Below are 17,827 nucleotides of genomic sequence, written 5' to 3'. Positions count from 1 at the left end.
CATTTACGGTGTTTTTTTTTTTTTCTTTCTTCAAAACAAACAGCACAAGATGTTAAAAGCCGAGAGAGCGGTCCGTAATCTCAGCCGAGGAAATGCATCCACGAGTGCAGATCCTGAGAGCCCGAGGCAGGCCTTGTGTTTTCACTTCCTCTCACTCCCACGTTTCTCCTCTAATTCTCTCCCTCCATTTTTCATGCCTCTCTCCTTCTTCTCTTTCTTTGCATAGCACTTTGTTTTCAAATACTGAGATTTTTTTTTTTTTAAAGATTTGGGTTTGGGTCCAGAAAAGCATTAAAATACATCGACATGTAAATCCGTTTATGATCTTATGTTTAAAGCTTCCTTTTCCTGGAGTCGAAATAAAAAGTCCGAATGCCGCATCTTCCATTTTCCTCAAGATCCAGCGAAGAAGGAATGTTCTCTCATTCTTTTTTTGCTTATTGTCACCGATATAAACTCACAAGCTAACCATATTTTACATATTTGCTAATTGTTTTTTTTTTTTAATCGTGTTACTAGTTTAACAGCAGAATGCAGCAATAAACAAAAATAAGTCTTGTTTATAAAAAAATAATAATTTGCAAGAGTTACAAAGGCTAAACAGCATCATGATCATGAGGTTCACTGATAGTTCTTACATTTATTAGAGGTAAAGAAGACAAATCAACTACTGAATCGACTGATTCCAATTTGAATTTGAATTTGAATTTGAATTCAAGTCCACAGACGAATCTCTGCTCCAGGCGTACAAAGGATTTGTCTTGGAAATTGTGGGGCTGCAAACTTTTGCACTATCTACTCTGATGATTCAGTCGATTCACTAAGAGCTCCTTCATGCAAAAAGCTTCGTCTACTGTTTGGAAATCTTTCACTTTTCTCTCTCAGTCACCAAACTTTAATAACCAGACCATGCAAGTAGTTTACATTAAAAAAATCCGTGCATTTTAAATGCAATAAATTGAAAAATGTTCACTTGTATTATAATAATAATAATAATAATAATTTGCAATATTTCTTCAACAATTAAAACGTTCACTAAAACAAGTCATTAAAAAGTCCAATATATTTTAAAATAATTGCAAATTGTTTATAAATTATATCAAAATTATAAGTCATTAAGTAATTAATTAAATTGTTCTACTATTACTAATGTTAATGTAATCCAATCTGCGGGATTACCACAGACCAGGCAACCCCGCCTAGTGGTCTGTTGAGTTTATCTGCACAAACAGCGCCACTGCTGCCACCTAGCGTCTAAATTGTATAATCTTTGTTATGATTTTTATTCCTGACACAAAGCAGTTCTAAATTTTAAATAAAAGTTAAACCTAAAAGTTAAAAGTTAAAGTTAAAAATAAAAACCTCAGCCTGTCCTGAAAGACTGTGAGCATAGACCACAAACTAGTATGAGATTTTATGACACATTTTATTTAAAAAACAAGACAAAAGCAAAATAATAATTTCTGTCCACAAACCATCTGGACCAAGTCCTCTCCAGTTCAAACCAAAAAAAAAAAAAACCTAAACGTGCAGTGACATCATCATCATCATCATCATCATAGTGTGTGTGAGAGATCAATGGAATCATTTCTGCATGGTTAAACATCACCCCTGAGTGTTGATCAGAGATCTTTTTACATCATAAAACAGGGCCTTATTTTATTACGCTTTTTCTGAATAGCGGCACAGATGTCTGAACGGAGAACAGACGAAACAAACAAACAAAACATGCATCATACAGTTTCAACACAATGTTGGCGATGCTCCCTTGATGTGTGCAATCGTTACATACAAGGAAAACGCAGCAGCACACATTTTATCATCTGACAATAATTACACAGAAGAGGAATATCGCAGAGGAATAGACTTGACAGGTTTAGTGTCTATCCAGTGGAAATGAAGCCTCTACGATGGGGATAAATTCATCAGGAAAATTAGACTAGGTACTCTGAGGGTCTGTGGCACACGCTAATCCAGACTGTTTACAGGACTTAGGGGGGGTTTGGGTAAAAAAGCATTATCTTTTGTTCATATTCTTTCCTCCTTCCTCTAACGCTCTCTCTTGCTCTGAAGTATCTTTTTGATCCAGATGGTTTTCTTCTTTTTTTCTATTTCCCTCTGGGTGAAGCACAAAGGGAAACAGAAAGAAATAAACATTATACATACAAAATTAAGATTTAAAAAGATAAAGAGATGAAGTAAAGGTCTAGTCGTTCCAGTAGCCGCCGGTCTGTTCCTGATACACCTCGATCACGTCCTCGTCCTCCATCCCCAACTGCACAGACACACAGACATCTTAACAAAACCCATTTCACATACGCAAGCTGTAGTGTGCCGTGTCCTCTCTGTGTGGTTCTTTCGGTGCCAAAGGACGGAGTTTCATCTTTGCAGAAATAACGTTTTCTCAAAATGTTGATTGAGTAAATAAACACTGGATACAATACATAAATCTTACTATTTAAAACTAATTATTCATTTCTGACCCCTGCTCTAATGAGGCCAAAACTGATCCATTATAACATTTTAGTGACATTACTACATCACCATCCTGTCAGCATTTCTTTAGCTCAGCACAGCTCGCACATCTCCTATCTTGTTTGGATAGAAGCGACTGGCGATTGAGGGAATGTAAATAAAAATCGGGAAGAGGAAAGGAAGGGAAGGAAAAAAGAAAAGTTGGGGAAACAAACCTCTTTGGGAGTCTGGTTATCTGCGATCCTCTGTCCTTCGAAGAGAAACCGTAGAGAGTTCATAGGGACGCCCTGTATAACAATCCAGAACCGAATCGGTATCATTACACAGTGTTTGTCCTGTCACATGCTGAGTTTGTTTTTTTTTTAAATAGGTATGTTGCAATGAAATATTCATAAGTGTTCTTGCATATTCGTACCTCTCACAGATATGCATACACAATAGAGTTTACTATAAGATTATTATTTTAAATCTGTTTCAATTTTTTTTAGTTCACTGTTCCACGAGAAATGAAGGAAAATCATTTCTCTGCATTACATCACACATCTTTAATATCTATTGACAAAGAACCTTTGATCCCTTCGACCGAATTATTATTTTAAATTATCGTGTCGAGTCTCGACATCACCAGCCGCCATTAAGCACAAAAGGAAAGGCTTTTGTGGCATGTTAGTATTTCTGTATACTGGCTTTCGGGACTCTATACCTGTCTCTGACTGTACGACTCCTTGAGCTTCTTTAAATGCGTTGTCATTTTCACCTTGAAGTGAATTTCACTGTTGTCCTGGAAAAAGAGAAGAAGAAAAAAAGTGAAGAAAAGTAAAGCAGCAACATATTGTAATGTAATGGTGATTTATTCAGGTGTTTATGGGTGATGACTGAAAAATGCCACTGTTGGCCGAGTGTGATACGGTAACGCAAACAAACGTATCGTGTGACAAGAAAAGGTTTGAAAAACATGATGCGGTGATGAAGCAGCATCGCAGATCAAAGCCCTCCGCTCCGTTTTATAAAGTAAGCCATCTTGTCTTACCTGGCCAATCACTTTGAGTTTAATGTACTCTCCATCCTTCTTCTCTGCTCCTTCGCTGGATGGTTTTGTCTCCTGTAATCACCAGAAACACAAACACACATTTAAAACATGTTCAGGCATACACAGGCAAAAGTATGTGCACCCCTGGCCATCACACTCGTACTGTGCTTGTTGTACATCCCACTCCAGATCTCTATGCTGTTATAATCATGTTGGTACGTGGCTGTGGGGATTAGTTTTCGCTCAGCTACAGTATAAGAATATTCTTTGACATCAGACACTACACTGATGGTGTGTCTGTTTGTAGGCTTCAGTTCCATTGCATCCCACAGCTGTTCAGTGGGGTTGTGTCATTTATGAGTGTATTAGGTTCTTATATGTTGTTTCAAACTTATTTTAATAGGCTTGAACACGTTTTGGGCATCTTTATAGTAGTAAGAAGACAAACAGCTGAGAAAAGAAGCTGGCGGAAGTGTTTACACTAATCATTGTAAACACTGGCGACCTGCTAATTACCTCGGCTAATACGTTACATTGTACCACGGCGCTTGCTAACTAGCATGAAGCCTAGCATTAAAATGTTCTCTTTCTGTTTATAGGTTAATAAATAATGTAATCATCTCCAATGAATCCCCTTATAAAAGCTCTATTACAAGACATCTGAAATCTTTACACGTGGGTGTAAAGTTTATCTCGCGTTCACATTTACAAGGAATTCCACACAACTAGCAGGCTAAAGCTAGCCAGTGTTGTTTTTCCCACCGCTTTTGCGGCATGCCCGACCTCCTTGTGACAGGATTGGCTAGTAGGAACCTGTCCCCTGCGCCATCATTGGTTCAGTAGTTCGTACACGAATTAGCCGTTAGCGCTAGCAGGTGCAATACGCCAACATTTTCGCCATATTGGAAAGGGCGAGACTGACTTGTAAGACAATGCAGGTCTATGATATGATCAAGTAGAAACTTCATTTATGAGGCATATAGTACGATACAGCAAATACAACATCTGCATATCCCGTCTAATATAAATATTAATAAATTTAAATATTTGTTAATCGTATTAGGAATAATATATGTATAGTTATATATACAACATTTAGTACAATATTTAGTGTAATTCCTGAAACTCGACGTATGTATTTTGCTGTATGTAGAATAAATGCTGTCTGCGTTTGGACAGAAATCACTCAAAAACAAAAAATAATCTGGAGTTACAGAAATTTGACCTTTCTAAAATGGCGGTGCCGTTGACCCGTTTGACTGAACGCTAAACCAGGCGTTTACTCCGTTAACAACGGCGAGTAGTATGAACTGATGTCAGCCAATCCTAGAGCACAAGGTTAAATTTTAGCCAGTCCTAGAGCAGGGGGCGGGATTTTGCTGAATATCGGTGTAAAGAAATTATAGTGTTACGCTAGCTTAATAATCTAACTAGTGAGCGAAAACAAATACAAATACCATTTTCACTGACAATACAATCAGACATTAAGTATATGTTAAAATATACTAGAAATAAAAAAGAAAACGACACACCATCTCGGTGGCTATACATGGTCAAAACAGCCAGCTATTAGCATGAGAGCTATGCTAAACAAATGCTCTGTTAGCTTACTAGTTAGCTTAGGTGTCATTTCGATACACCGATAATACAGGAAATGTTGTTTTACTTTGTAAATCTATTAAAAGTATTAAAGACATTTAAACTCACCGTGTCTGACATGATATTCCACAACGTAGATCCCTTTTCAGGGGATAATTTTATTGATAAAATGAAGTGAGAGTAATGTAGGACTAACAAACTAACACTAATACACACACACTCACACACACGCTCACTGGAGTAAGAAGGAGGAGATTAGATCAGATCATAGCACTCCTGGGGGACACACGGTGCTTTCCGCCGGATTTAAACTCAGATTTAAACAGGGAAAAAATATATTTTAATTTTTCTTCAACTCACCATACTATGATCTTTCAATATCTGTATCTGGATTAAAGTTGAATTTCCACCCTTTACACTGACATCATCATCATCATCATCATCATTATTATCAGAATCAGAATCAGATTTATTGGACAAGTGTGTTGACACACACAAGGAATTTGGTTCCAGTTGTTTGTGACTCTCAAAAGTACAGACATAAATAACACTATACTATACAAGACAATGCAGACGATGAGATACAATATAGACAGAATGAGTATTAAATATGAATATAGAATATGACTGATCAGTTATGTACATAAAGTGTGGGAATGCAAATAATAATATTGTGCAACATTATGCTTTTTGTACAATATATAGCAGCAGTAGTGTGTGTAATATATCATATACAGATGATGTGATGACTGACAGTCCTGATAATGCAGTTTTAGTATGCACATCATTTGTATGGGGTATTATTATTGTACGTCTTTGATTGTTATTTTTCTTTAAATTACGTACAAATGAACTCATCATATTTTCCTGATGTGATGTGCATTTTAGTATATTTGTGAAATAACTATTAAATACTGCTTGGCATTATAGATCAGCTTGTATAACTTTATTGTTAGTTGTTAAAACTGAATTTATGATATTCCTGATAAATGAATTTTAAAGTGAATTTTTAAAGCAATTAATAGCATTGTTATTTATACGAATTTATTTAACAACGTGTTAGGGAAGGAGAGGAGAGGAAAAGTACAACGAACAGCATGACACGATGGAAAACCCTGCCCATATGAGCATAAGAACAACGTGAACTTTGCTTTTGCAGCAGCACTTGGGTTGCCAAATGTGCGTCACAGAATTCACCTTAAAGTGCACAAGCGTCAATATTACAGTAATATCATCAGTATAACTCAAATGTGTACCATTTAACAGTAAAACAAATTGTAGAGGTAATTTACGCGAATACTTCATTCACAAATATAACACACTGTAGATATTGTCACAAATAAAATAAATTCTTCCTATATAAATAACGACGAATGAGTGTGTAGCGTATGGCAATTATATATAGCAGTTTTTAAGGTCAGTTTGCAAAATGATGTTGTTTATTTTGTAACATTTATTTATAAAAACAAACCATTTTTTTGTTGAAATGTTTTGTTTAGTATTCTTTTCATCCTTAAAAAAAAAACAACTTGAAAATGAAATGAAAACATCTATTTTGTTAAATATGACACGTTAATATAAATAATGCTTTTGATGATTAATGTATGTTATTCCTGATAAACATCTAACAGACAGCAAAAACAAAAGCAATAAAGCGGAAAAACTTTTCTCTACGTGTAAAAATCAAACACCTGGCAACAAATTAGATCTTTTGCTCATGCGCGTTCACAGAGATCGACACGGCGTCTGTGACGTTGCGCATGCGTGTTAGCACACTCCCTGCTTCCAGTACCGCGTGGTAAGAAGTTCATGTGCTCTGCTAAAGGAGCACGCGCTCGACTACGGAGCCAAATTAGTTTGTTTAGGTAGAATATACACCGTTAAAAATGCTAGTTTTATTCGAAACAGCTGCCGGCTATGCCATATTTAAGGTATGCATGATTTATTTACATTTGTGATGCATATTTTCTTGTACTTTTGATAGCACTGTTAACTAGCTAACCAGCACGTGAGTTAGCTGTGATGCATTTGGAAGTTAATTAACAGTTTCTGCTGAGGTATGAATGATTAACATGACTTAATACCACGATCGTGTTAATGTCAGTTGAAATCAACTTAATATCAGTAAGATAAGTGATGTGTTCATTTATATCTGAGCTGAGCTTAAATGTGGGCCTTATGTGCTGGATAAAGCTAGCTAACTTGGCTAAGGCTACATTTCTGTAACCTAGTGACACAACAGATAAACTCATAATACGCACGAATTTTGTTCATTCATTGATTGATTCCCCCATCAATTGACTGGAATAAAGAGTTTGTTGTTGTGCGCGAGCGTTAAAGAAATGGCCACGTGATCAAAAAAAGCTACAGGATTTTTTAATTATCATGAAATTTTAAAGTAAGAGTCTTTTTTTTTTGTTCTTTTGTACACAGGTGCTGGACGAGCAGAAGCTGCAGCAGGTGGACAGCCTGTGGAAGGAGTTTGAAACACCAGAGAAAGCCAATAAAATGTGAGACAGGTTTATTCAGAACTGTTTAAAACGTGAGATGTTGTGTTTTGTTTTTCATGCACAGCTTGTTTACAGTCTGCAGAGTGATCCACTGTTGATCCAGTGGATTACAGTCTGCACCAGTGATCTGTCGAGTGATCATTTTACTTACAAAACTTACAAACAGGATGATAGAAGATTAAAAAGAATTTTTGATTAGACTCAGATTTTAGGTTAATCAGATAATTACTCATGTGGATGTATTGTGGGTATCAGCTGTGCGTGTAAACAAAGAACCGGGTTAAAGAAAGTAAAGAAAATTCCCTAAAAATGAGTTGATTTCTTCTGTGAACTCAACTAGGGTTGCCAGGTATGTGTAAAAAGTAACCGTTGCTCATATGAAGTTTGCTCCTTTTTTTACAGAGTAAAACTGAAGCACTTTGAAAAGTTTCAGGACACAACCGAAGCTCTGGCAGGTACAAAAGTGTTTGTTGTAGTAATTATACGTCGCTTTAGTCGGTGTGTGTGTCGTCAGTGATGTATCTGTTAATCTGAATACAGTATGAGGTCGATACACAGTCGTTACGTCACTACCACTGAGACGACACTCCTTAACTAAACTGGGGGAGAGAAACATTTATTTATTTATTTTGCTAAACTGAAAGTCTTTCTGTTGCTCCTGCTCTCTTTAGCGGCCACCGCTTTAGTGGAGGGGAAAATCGGAAAGACGTTAAAGAAGGTGCTAAAGAAAGTGGTGGCCAAAGAGGCTCATGAGCAGCTGGCAATAACGGACGCTAAGCTCGGAGGAGTCATTAAAGTAAGCACACTTCCTGGATAATCTGTTTTGGACACGCTGAGATTTTTTTTGTTTAGCTTTTTGGAAGCGAACAGCCCTTTATTTGTTGTTGAATGATGATTAATTTGTGCTCTGTGTCACTTTCCTTTCCAGGACAAGTTGAACCTGAGCTGCGTGCACAGTCCTGCTGTGGCTGAGCTCATGAGGGGCATCAGGGCACAGATGGAGGGTCTGATCACCGGGCTTCCTCCAAGAGAGATGAGTGCCATGTGTCTGGGTCTGGCCCACAGGTGGGAATGCATAGTTTTCACACACAGACTAAAAAAAAAAAGTCCGCTGTCTATGATTAGTTGCATGTCTGACTTCTTTGAAGAAATCAATCACTATTCGTCACTACCACTGAGACAGCTATCAGACGAGCCACATGCTTACAATGATGTATTATGCTTTCTGAAATGCTCATTTTTTTTTTTGTTTTGTTTTTTTTCCTTTCCCTACCTAGCCTTTCCCGTTACAAGCTGAAGTTTAGCCCTGACAAAGTGGACACCATGATTGTTCAAGCCATATGTGAGTGTGTCTGCTTGTTATTATAAATGCTTTATAGATTCCCAGAAAGCAAGCACTGATGATTCTGACCTTGTGTCAAGACCCTGAGATTGATGAAGGAGTCTAAGTCACTACCTCATCTGAGCTTGTGTGCAGTGTAACACCTTGTTAAAGCCACTGGAAGGTTTCAGTCGGTTTTCCTCATTGGATCGTCTGCTCTTTGCGTTTCTCAGCCCTCCTGGATGACCTGGACAAGGAGTTGAACAACTACATCATGCGCTGTCGCGAGTGGTATGGCTGGCACTTCCCTGAGCTCGGCAAGATCGTCACAGACAACCTGGCGTACTGCAAGACCGTCCGCAAGATCGGTGCGTGAGCACGTTCGTACGCTACCAATACATTAGACAGAAACATTTTATATATATATATATATATATATATATATATATATACACACACACACACACACACACACACACACCCTCAGCTTGACCCGTATTTCTCTGTGTGTGATGTAGGTGACCGCACGAACGTGGCAATCAGTGATCTTTCAGACGTTCTGCCAGAGGAGGTGGAGGCCGAGGTCAAACTGGCTGTGGAGATCTCCATGGGAACAGAAGTGTCTGAGGAGGACATCAACAATATCATGCATCTGTGTGATCAGGTGTGGATCATGTTTGTGTCTCTGATGACGGGGATTTGTGGGGGTTATTTTGCATTAATTGATCTGTGCGTGTAGGAGTATAATCTCTCTCTCTCTCGCTCTCTTTATTTTTTATTTTAAATACAAATAGGTTATTGAAATCTCAGAGTATCGCACTCAGTTGTACGACTACCTGAAAAACCGAATGATGGCCATCGCACCCAATCTGACCGTCATGGTGGGGGAACTGGTGGGGGCTCGGCTCATCTCTCACGCCGGTGAGTCGAGTGGACTGTGGTGGTTTTTTGTAGATTTTCCTTCTCATGTGTGACACTACAGACATGCTCATACTCTGGGTTTGTCTAAAATTCAACACCTTATTTCCTCTTGTTCCTTTCACCAGGCTCCTTGCTGAACTTGGCAAAGCACCCTGCATCTACGGTGCAGATCCTGGGGGCAGAGAAAGCTCTGTTCAGGGCACTAAAGACAAGAAGGGACACCCCCAAATACGGTCTGATCTACCACGCTTCCCTGGTGGGCCAAACCACGGCCAAAAACAAGGGCAAGATCTCTCGAATGCTGGCAGCCAAGACAGCTCTGGCCATCCGCTACGACGCGTTGGGCGAAGACACCAACGCTGAGATGGGTGTGGAGAACCGAGCCAAGCTGGAAGCTCGACTACGCCAACTCGAGGAGAAAGGGGTGTGTGTGAAATCTCTAGTGTGAAATCTCTAGCCGGCGTTTCAAGCGGTGATGATAACGACATCATGTCACGTTCCTGAAATCTCCATGTGGCCTTTTTGTCACTACCTCATCTGAGCTTAATATTAGATCAGTCTTAATGTGCAGAGATTTGTAGTGCATCTGTCTAACTTGTAAAGCTTCTCTCTTTCTCTCTTTCTTTTTCTTTTTTATTACTTACAGATTCGACGAATCAGTGGATCAGGAAAAGCGCTGGCCAGAGCAGACAAGTATCAGCACAAGAGGTGAGTTCAGCTGGTCACCTACTGAGGATGTAAGGAGGTTTTAATCAGTAATGTGGTTCCGTCATCATTAAACAGCTCTGGCTATAACTTTATACCCAGATGTGGTGTTAGTCCTTTCAAACAGAAAACATATTTGATGTTGATTTGTGACGTCGCACGTTTCTGCCCATTTCCTCCGAACAGCGACGTTAAAGTGTACGACCCGTCTGGAGACTCGACGCTTCCAACCACCGCCAAGAAGAGAAAGATAGAGGAGGTGGAGGAGGCGGAGGAAGAAGACAAGCCTGTGGAGGTGAAGGCCAAGAAAGCAAAGAAGGAAACGCCAGCAGAAGGTGAGATTAAGAACACAACTACACGCTGCATTGAATAAAATCACTAATGGTTCACTTTAAGGTTGGAGGTAACTTCAAACTAGGTTCTGACCTTGACTCTGATTTGAGCACCAAATCTAAACCAGGGTCCAGAATACCGTTCTAATGATCTCAGAAAGCTCCTGTGTATCTTGAGTGATTGGTCCTAAATCTGAGAGAGAGGGGGGAAAAAACAACAAATTTTATCTCGGAGAGGAGGCGGGGCTAAACCCATTACTAGGTATGACGCATTCTTTTGAAGACCGTGATTGTCCAATTAAAAAAGTCTATTATGCCTTCACTTTGTCTCTATGTTAAGATATTTGAGACTATATCACGTAGGGATTACGTTCGTGACCGATCATATTAGAGATGTGCTAGTAAATGGATGTGGGGGAATGTGGTAGCCTAGGTAAGGTGCCGGACTACCAGTCGGAAGGTTGTGAGTTCGATTCCCATGTCCACCAGGCTGTCACTGCTGGGCCCCTGAGAAAGGCCCTTAACGCTCAGTTGTATAAAATGAGATGAAAATAATGTAAACATCGACACTGCACAGACGTGTGTGTGTATGTGTGTGTATATATATGTATATGTATATGTATATATATGTATATGTGTATATATGTATATGTATATATGTATGTGTGTGTATATATATATATATATATATATATATATATATATATATATATATATAATCCTCGTATCTCCAAAACCGTTATTTTTCAGGAAATAAAAAAACGCCGTACCTTATCTGCAGTACACAGGGTTTAGTCCGCGTTGCAGTGGATTGTCTTGCGCTAAATTCCTGTCCTCAGACGAGCACCAGAACTAGCGGGGGTCAAGATTTTTTTTTTCTTTGAGCCCAGTGTTTTGAAGACATTTACCTCAGAAGACGTGTTGATTCGTTGCGACTCTTCTTGAGGAGAAATATGCCGTGAAGCTCTCCCACGGAGTGAGGAAGAGGTGGACAGTTGAAGTGTCCAATGGAGTTATGAGATTTGCGCTCAAGCTATTTTCAAGACTTTAGATTGGTTAATAACTTGTAAAAAAAAAAAAAAAACAGACCCACGTGGGGACTGACCAATAGCATCGATATGTGAAAAAATATGAAATTGACCAAATTTGGACATACGAGGTTTCCGCCCGACAGCGACGATATACAGTATATGTATGTATGTCAAATTTCATGTCATTTCTGCGCTGTGTTGATGTTACATATTTCAATTTAAAGTTTAAATATAGCTAATATTAATCTTGTATTTTGTATACTATTATGTACAACACACTTCTTCTCTCTCTTCACCTTTCAGCCATTTTCTCCTCTGACAAAGAAACTCTTAAGCCTCTTAAATGTCCTCCTCACTACTCCTAAGACTTTTTGACCTTATGAGCTCTTTAAAGGTTTAAGATGCTTAACTTTTGAATAACGTTTATCTTTACTAGGATCTTCTTTCATTTTAAGACGAAGCGCTCAGATTTCTACGAATTTGCTCCAAAATATTCTCACATTTAATTCGATTTGTTTGTTTGCAGAAGCCGAAGAGGCAGCCGCAGAAGAAACCGAGACGCCCAAGAAGAAAAAGAAAAAGAAGGAGAAGAAGCAGCAGATGGAGGAGGACGTGGGGATGGAGGAGGAGGCTGCGGCCGGTCCATCAGAAGAGGTAGGGACCGAAGTGCTGTTTGATCACCTCTTTAGTTCCTGTCTTATTTATGGCACTTGGCTAAGTATCCTTGTCAACAGGAAATCCGCTTTTATTAAACACAAACGCTTCCTTCTTTTTTTTTTTCTTTCCACCCACGTTCCCAGACGACAGAGAAAAAGAAGAAAAAGAAAGAAAAGAAAGCTCAAGAGCCCGAAGAGGAGGCAGTAATCAGTCCCAAAGAAGAGGTACTTATTTTCAATACTAGACAATTTGCTCACGTCTACCGTCCGTGTACGCGTGAGAAAACACACGATCTGTCATTTATCGTTACAGTAGTTTATGTAATTATGATTTTATTTTTTATTTCTACCAGACTACAGAGAAGAAGAAGAAAAAGAAGAAAAAAGTTAAAGAAGCAGAAGAACAGTAAATTTCCTTAAATCACAAACTTTATTCATCTTTGGACTCGTAAGTCTGTCATGTTGTGATCACATGACTGCGTATCTGACCAGTTTAACACTGGTATCATAAAGGACCCCCCAACACACACCCCCCTTTTTTTTTTTTCTTTCCCCTTTTCCTTTTCTTTTTTTTTAATGTTTGCCTTTAAACAAAATGATTTCTTTTTAATTCTATTCAAAATGTTTCTTTTAACTCTATTCGTAGCTCAGTTAAAAAATATATTATGTCCTCATCCATTATACTGTGTGTGTGTGTGTGTGTGTGAGGGGAGCCATTTTTATTTCTTTTATAGAAATCTGTGCATTTTTAGTTTGAAAAATTATGAAATGTTGCAGCTCGAGCTGTAAGGAGAGACGTTTCCACCGTGAGGTTTGATGACGTCACGTTTCAACCTCTGTCATTAAATATGTATTTTTTTGTTATCTCATGCTTATGTCTCTGTCATTGACTTGCTGTTAAATCCATTCAATGATGACTAAAGTTCCTAATATACAAATCATTTGCTGCTTTTCTGAAACCTTGTTCCCTCCCTTCAGGGTTAAAAAAAAAAAAAAAACAAACAAAGCTTTTAACAGACCACCTTGTTAAAAGCCCCATCGTCTTGGTAGGTCTACCTTCTGTGCGTTTGAGGAACCTGTGATGTTTTTTTTTCCTCTCACATTTCCTCCTCTGACTTTTGTTCTTCACTCCTGCATAAATTCAGCAAGCTATGAGTAAGTGCTGGTCTTAATGACGGAGGAGCTATTTTAATCATTAGCAGACCACCAGAGCAAGCAACGAACCAGGAATCCGTTTGACTAATAAGAAATAATCTAGAAGATTAAACCTGTCTTGATGTCTGTACTGAACACAATATTCTGGCTTTGTGAACATCCAGTAGGTTATTTAGAAGGATGTTTCATTTATCTCCATGCATATATTTGATTTACATGAGGAAGCACGGCGTTCTCAGACGACGATCTGAAATCTAACCTTAATTGGTGTGAACGCCGGGCAGGAATGTCCATAGCGTCGACGTTCAAACGTTTGCCCTCGTTCTTGTGGTCCGTAACCCCTGCCTTAGTGAAACAATTCCTGCTCTTAACATGAGAGTGAAAGCTTTTATCTTGCACTTGAGCAGATTTATAGAGCTAGCCTTGACCGCTGTACCATTTCTAATGGAGCCGTGCCCATGTTGCGCAAGAAAGACCTGATCCTTTGGATGGGAATATCACAAGATGCTTATTATAACTTGAGCTGACTGACCGATGCGTACGGACAGGGCTGAATTTGGTATGGCACGTAAAACCAGGAACACCAGGATACGCTATATAAATATTTTGTGTTCAGTATCTAGATGATAAACTTCCAGCAACTGTGAATTATTATTTGGGATTTGCTAAGTGAGTCGTGTTGGAGTTGAATCGAAATCCTGCTGCAGGGAACTTGATTAAAAGCACATCAAATCATGCATTGGTCCTCCTCTCTTTCGGTTGCCAAGTGTTCCCCATAACAACCCTCCCCATCTACTAATCAAGACTTTCACTCCCGTTTAGTACTAGACACGCAAATTAAAGCCGACAAAACATGCCAGGGAGTCGGTGGGAGGCTGCAAACGGCTGAAATGAGGCTTGTTACAAAAGAATTTTATACTTACGGTATTTACTGAGACACACTTCACAACGGGATAACAGAGCATGTTTTATAGTTAGTTAATAAATAGCACATCAGGTTTAAGAAAAGAAAAATACAACAAACATGGAGATAAAACAGATATAATAATGATAGATGTTTGCTTGGTTGCAGGATCTGTGCATAATCGTGATCATAGGTGTAATATACTGTATATACTCTCCTGTTAGGGTGGATTCATGTAATAAGGGACACAACAGCCATCTTTAATTCACTCACTCACTCATCTGCTACCGCTTATCCGAACTACCTCGGGTCACGGGGAGCCTGTGAATATCTCAGGCGTCATCGGGCATCAAGGCAGGATACACCCTGGACGGAGTGCCAACCCATCGCAGGGCACACACACACACGCTCTCATTCACTCACGCAATCACACACTACGGACAATTTTCCAGAGATGCCAATCAACCTACCATGCATGTCTTTGGACCGGGGGAGGAAACCGGAGTACCCGGAGGAAACCCCCGAGGCACGGGGAGAACATGCAAACTCCACACACACAAGGCGGAGGCGGGAATCGAACCCCCAACCCTGGAGGTGTGAGGCGAACGTGCTAACCACTAAGCCACCGTGCCCCCAACTTTAATTAAAATCTATTAATATAATTTAATAAACAAGACTTGTGTCCTGTATTACTTGAAATCTGATCCACCCCTGATTAGATGTTACGTGTTAAATTATAACAGTTTGTTGCTTTAGGAGAGATTAGAGACAGCTACATCAGCTTATTCTGCATGGACCTCGTCCCTGCTGCTAGGAGTTTGACACTCCTCCTGACTCGGGTTCATTCCTGGAAGGTGCTCGCCAATGTTCCCACAGTACAGTAGAGAGCGCATAGGCCACTTCTGAAAGAAGAAGAACAAGGAAACAAAAAATGGCTTCCAAAAGTTGAGAGTTTGGATCTCAGGAACAAGTATCAGTGTATTATTTAGTAATATACAGTACATCCATGGACATGGAGCTGTAAACTGTTTGGAGCCTCATTAAAGTGTCATGATTTAAACCAGTCAAAATTTAAGTCTATTTTAAGACATTAAAACATTTTCAGACTCTCAAACTCTCATGCAGTTAAACAGTAAAAACAAATAAAAAAGGAGGATAATATTATTTAGCAGCTCATTACATCACATCAAAAAATAATGTTAACTGTTCCAGTGTTATTCTATATTATAAATGAATATATACAATTATCATTACAGTGTTGTTATACTGACAAATTATATAATAATAAAATCCACTTGTGCTGATGAACGAACAAATCGTGACAGCTGTGGGTGTTCCTAATAAAGTGGACATTACAAATTCTATTCTTTGTAAGTCAAAGAAGAAATGCAATTTTTATTTTGAGAGAAAATGTCCGGTATTTTTTTAAGAATTTGCAGCATGTCTGTATAAGTGTAAATATGAGTGCTGGGTAAAACACACCTTCACAGGGTGCAGGTAGCCTTCAGCTCTCTGCAGCACCGCATGATCCGACCCAGCTGCCCCCTTGTCCAGCGTCTCGGTGAGGTGTGCGATGTAATTGGTAGCCAGGACCAGAACGTCTAGCTTGGAGAGCTTTGTGTCTGGAGGAACCGACGGCAAAGCGGCCTGGAGGCTCTGGAATGCCTGGCGCAGGTTTCGCACTCGGCTCCTCTCCCTCGCCGCGTTTTCTGGAGAATTTTGTGTCTTTGATGCTCTGACTTGTACTCCAGGCCCAGATTTTGGCTGAAAAATTAGGAAGGAAAAGGATGACGAGAAATTAGTGCTAATAAAGAAAGAGAACAAACGTAAAGATCGAGACTTGACGACAGTTTGGTGCAAATGTTTCAGTATTTCTATTGTTCCGTTTAGTTCTACCCGAGCATTGGCTGCTTGCTGGTCTGACTCTGACTCACCCACTTCTTTGGCTCTCGGCGCGCGGCCTGTCTCATGCATGGCTGTGTCCATCTCAGAGTTTGATGTCTAACTCCCATCTCCCCCTGTTCCCCAGCCAAAACCTCCTCCAGTGTTGTGTCTGCCATGAGAATGACCAGAGAGCTCAATGAACCAGTCGCTCTCACTCTGGCAGTGCCTGGGTCTCAGGGATGAGCTGCGTGACTGGAGTTCACTCGTCTTCTCTTCTCAGAGGTCCGGCGTCCTCCTCGCCAAGCTTCGTCTTCCTCCCTTTGCCTTATCTGGTGAGGTAATATGGGGATCTTCAAGCAGTGTTATCTTCTGCCCTGCCTCCCCCAGGCACTCACTGCCAAACGGACTGAGCTCAGGGGAGTTGCAGGGTGTCCCCCGACGGGATGGAGGGGGGCTTGGGAAGAGCAGTGAGTCCCTGCACAGCTGCAGCTCCATCCCAGAAGAAGCCTTGGCCTGATGACCCGTTCGGACACAATGACCCAAACAATGTAAACTAATTGAGGTGCCTGTTTACATATAAAAGAAAACTTTCATGATGTGTCAATCTTTATATTATAATGGCGGATGCTGAATTTTGTCTGTTGCATCGTAATACATTTATAAGCAAAGGAATTGAGATACTAAAGCAATAGCGTGGTCCTACGTCTTTACATCCATCTGTAAAAAAAAGACATTATGATGTCCTTGTGTGCACAGACGTGACCGTTATATTCACTGTTCATGTGTGTGCAGAATACACATACAAGCAATACACAGTTATCTGAAAGCACAGGTCAGCGAGAGTTGTACATACAGTGGACACATGCCAGTTTGACCATCTCCAAACAAACGACAGTGGAATTATTCACTCGATAAGAGATGTGATATATGAACAGCTTCTAGAGATGGATCTCTGCTGGGTGCAGAAAATACTTACAAAATTTGTGCAACTCACGCTAATGGATATGCAATGGGAGATTAAAAAAGCAGGAAAATAGAACAAAGTTCTTGTTCTTGCACAATAAGGGAAATTGGCTTAGAACGGATGATCTGTGCAAGATGTTTTGTACAACGCCCTGGAAAGGTCAAAAAAGATTATCTATAATTTTGCCTACTGCTAAAATGACGACACAAAATATACGCGATAAAAACTATTAGCACAATCTGATAAAGCATAAGTTTTTACCCCCATGGAACTACTTTGTACATTCCACATTTTGTAGTATTTTGTAAGTGACCTGAAACTGAAAAAAGATTCAACTGGG

General features: G+C 39.6%; 3 protein-coding genes and 2 non-coding genes across 5 annotated transcripts; 3 read left to right on the top strand and 2 right to left on the bottom strand.

Moving 5' to 3' along the window:
• Positions 1-1,407: 1,407 nt before the first annotated feature.
• Positions 1,408-5,368, bottom strand: sumo1 (small ubiquitin like modifier 1). The gene is made up of 5 exons (XM_060868851.1): positions 5,213-5,368; positions 3,506-3,577; positions 3,179-3,256; positions 2,691-2,762; positions 1,408-2,275 (listed from the first exon to the last, which is right to left on the bottom strand). Exons 1-5 carry the CDS (start codon positions 5,222-5,224, stop codon positions 2,207-2,209), a joined length of 303 nt encoding a protein of 100 aa, XP_060724834.1. The 5' UTR covers positions 5,225-5,368; the 3' UTR covers positions 1,408-2,206.
• Positions 5,369-6,879: 1,511 nt separating this feature from the next.
• nop58 (NOP58 ribonucleoprotein homolog (yeast)) lies at positions 6,880-13,444 on the top strand. The gene is made up of 15 exons (XM_060868850.1): positions 6,880-7,035; positions 7,538-7,614; positions 8,017-8,069; positions 8,286-8,410; positions 8,543-8,679; positions 8,892-8,956; positions 9,169-9,303; positions 9,454-9,599; positions 9,730-9,856; positions 9,982-10,280; positions 10,503-10,564; positions 10,748-10,896; positions 12,451-12,578; positions 12,725-12,805; positions 12,934-13,444. Exons 1-15 carry the CDS (start codon positions 6,991-6,993, stop codon positions 12,988-12,990), a joined length of 1,686 nt encoding a protein of 561 aa, XP_060724833.1. The 5' UTR covers positions 6,880-6,990; the 3' UTR covers positions 12,991-13,444.
• Positions 8,115-8,205, top strand: LOC132845096 (small nucleolar RNA SNORD70). The gene has a single exon (XR_009648397.1). It is a non-coding gene; the product is annotated as a small nucleolar RNA SNORD70 (small nucleolar RNA).
• On the top strand, positions 10,321-10,404 carry LOC132845097 (small nucleolar RNA SNORD11B). Its single transcript, XR_009648398.1, has one exon. It is a non-coding gene; the product is annotated as a small nucleolar RNA SNORD11B (small nucleolar RNA).
• A 1,189-nt stretch (positions 13,445-14,633) lies between the features above and the next one.
• Positions 14,634-17,017, bottom strand: tcf23 (transcription factor 23). The gene is made up of 3 exons (XM_060867205.1): positions 16,574-17,017; positions 16,122-16,403; positions 14,634-15,541 (listed from the first exon to the last, which is right to left on the bottom strand). The coding sequence occupies exons 1-3, from the start codon at positions 16,697-16,699 to the stop codon at positions 15,422-15,424; spliced, it is 528 nt and encodes a 175-aa protein (XP_060723188.1). The 5' UTR covers positions 16,700-17,017; the 3' UTR covers positions 14,634-15,421.
• Positions 17,018-17,827: the final 810 nt, after the last annotated feature.

The sequence above is a fragment of the Tachysurus vachellii genome, chromosome 4 (genome assembly GCF_030014155.1).
Source record: "Tachysurus vachellii isolate PV-2020 chromosome 4, HZAU_Pvac_v1, whole genome shotgun sequence".
NCBI classification, from domain to species: Eukaryota; Metazoa; Chordata; class Actinopteri; order Siluriformes; family Bagridae; genus Tachysurus; species Tachysurus vachellii.
The sequence above is the reverse complement of the archived record's forward strand: the minus strand, read 5'-3'. Positions and strand labels throughout refer to the sequence as shown.

Coding starts and splice junctions, on each gene's coding strand:
- tcf23 (XM_060867205.1), bottom strand. CDS start 16,699: ATGGCAGACACAACACTGGAGGAGGTTTTGGCTGGGGAACAGGGGGAG. Junction 16,404..16,573: donor GCCGAGAGCCAAAGAAGTGG/GTGAGTCAGAGT, acceptor CTAATTTTTCAG/CCAAAATCTGGGCCTGGAGT. Junction 15,542..16,121: donor GCTACCTGCACCCTGTGAAG/GTGTGTTTTACC, acceptor TTCTTCTTTCAG/AAGTGGCCTATGCGCTCTCT.
- nop58 (XM_060868850.1), top strand. CDS start 6,991: ATGCTAGTTTTATTCGAAACAGCTGCCGGCTATGCCATATTTAAG. Junction 8,957..9,168: donor CATGATTGTTCAAGCCATAT/GTGAGTGTGTCT, acceptor TGCGTTTCTCAG/CCCTCCTGGATGACCTGGAC. Junction 9,857..9,981: donor TCGGCTCATCTCTCACGCCG/GTGAGTCGAGTG, acceptor TCCTTTCACCAG/GCTCCTTGCTGAACTTGGCA.
- sumo1 (XM_060868851.1), bottom strand. Junction 2,763..3,178: donor AGTCGTACAGTCAGAGACAG/GTATAGAGTCCC, acceptor ATTGTTATACAG/GGCGTCCCTATGAACTCTCT. Junction 2,276..2,690: donor ATAACCAGACTCCCAAAGAG/GTTTGTTTCCCC, acceptor GTGTCTGTGCAG/TTGGGGATGGAGGACGAGGA.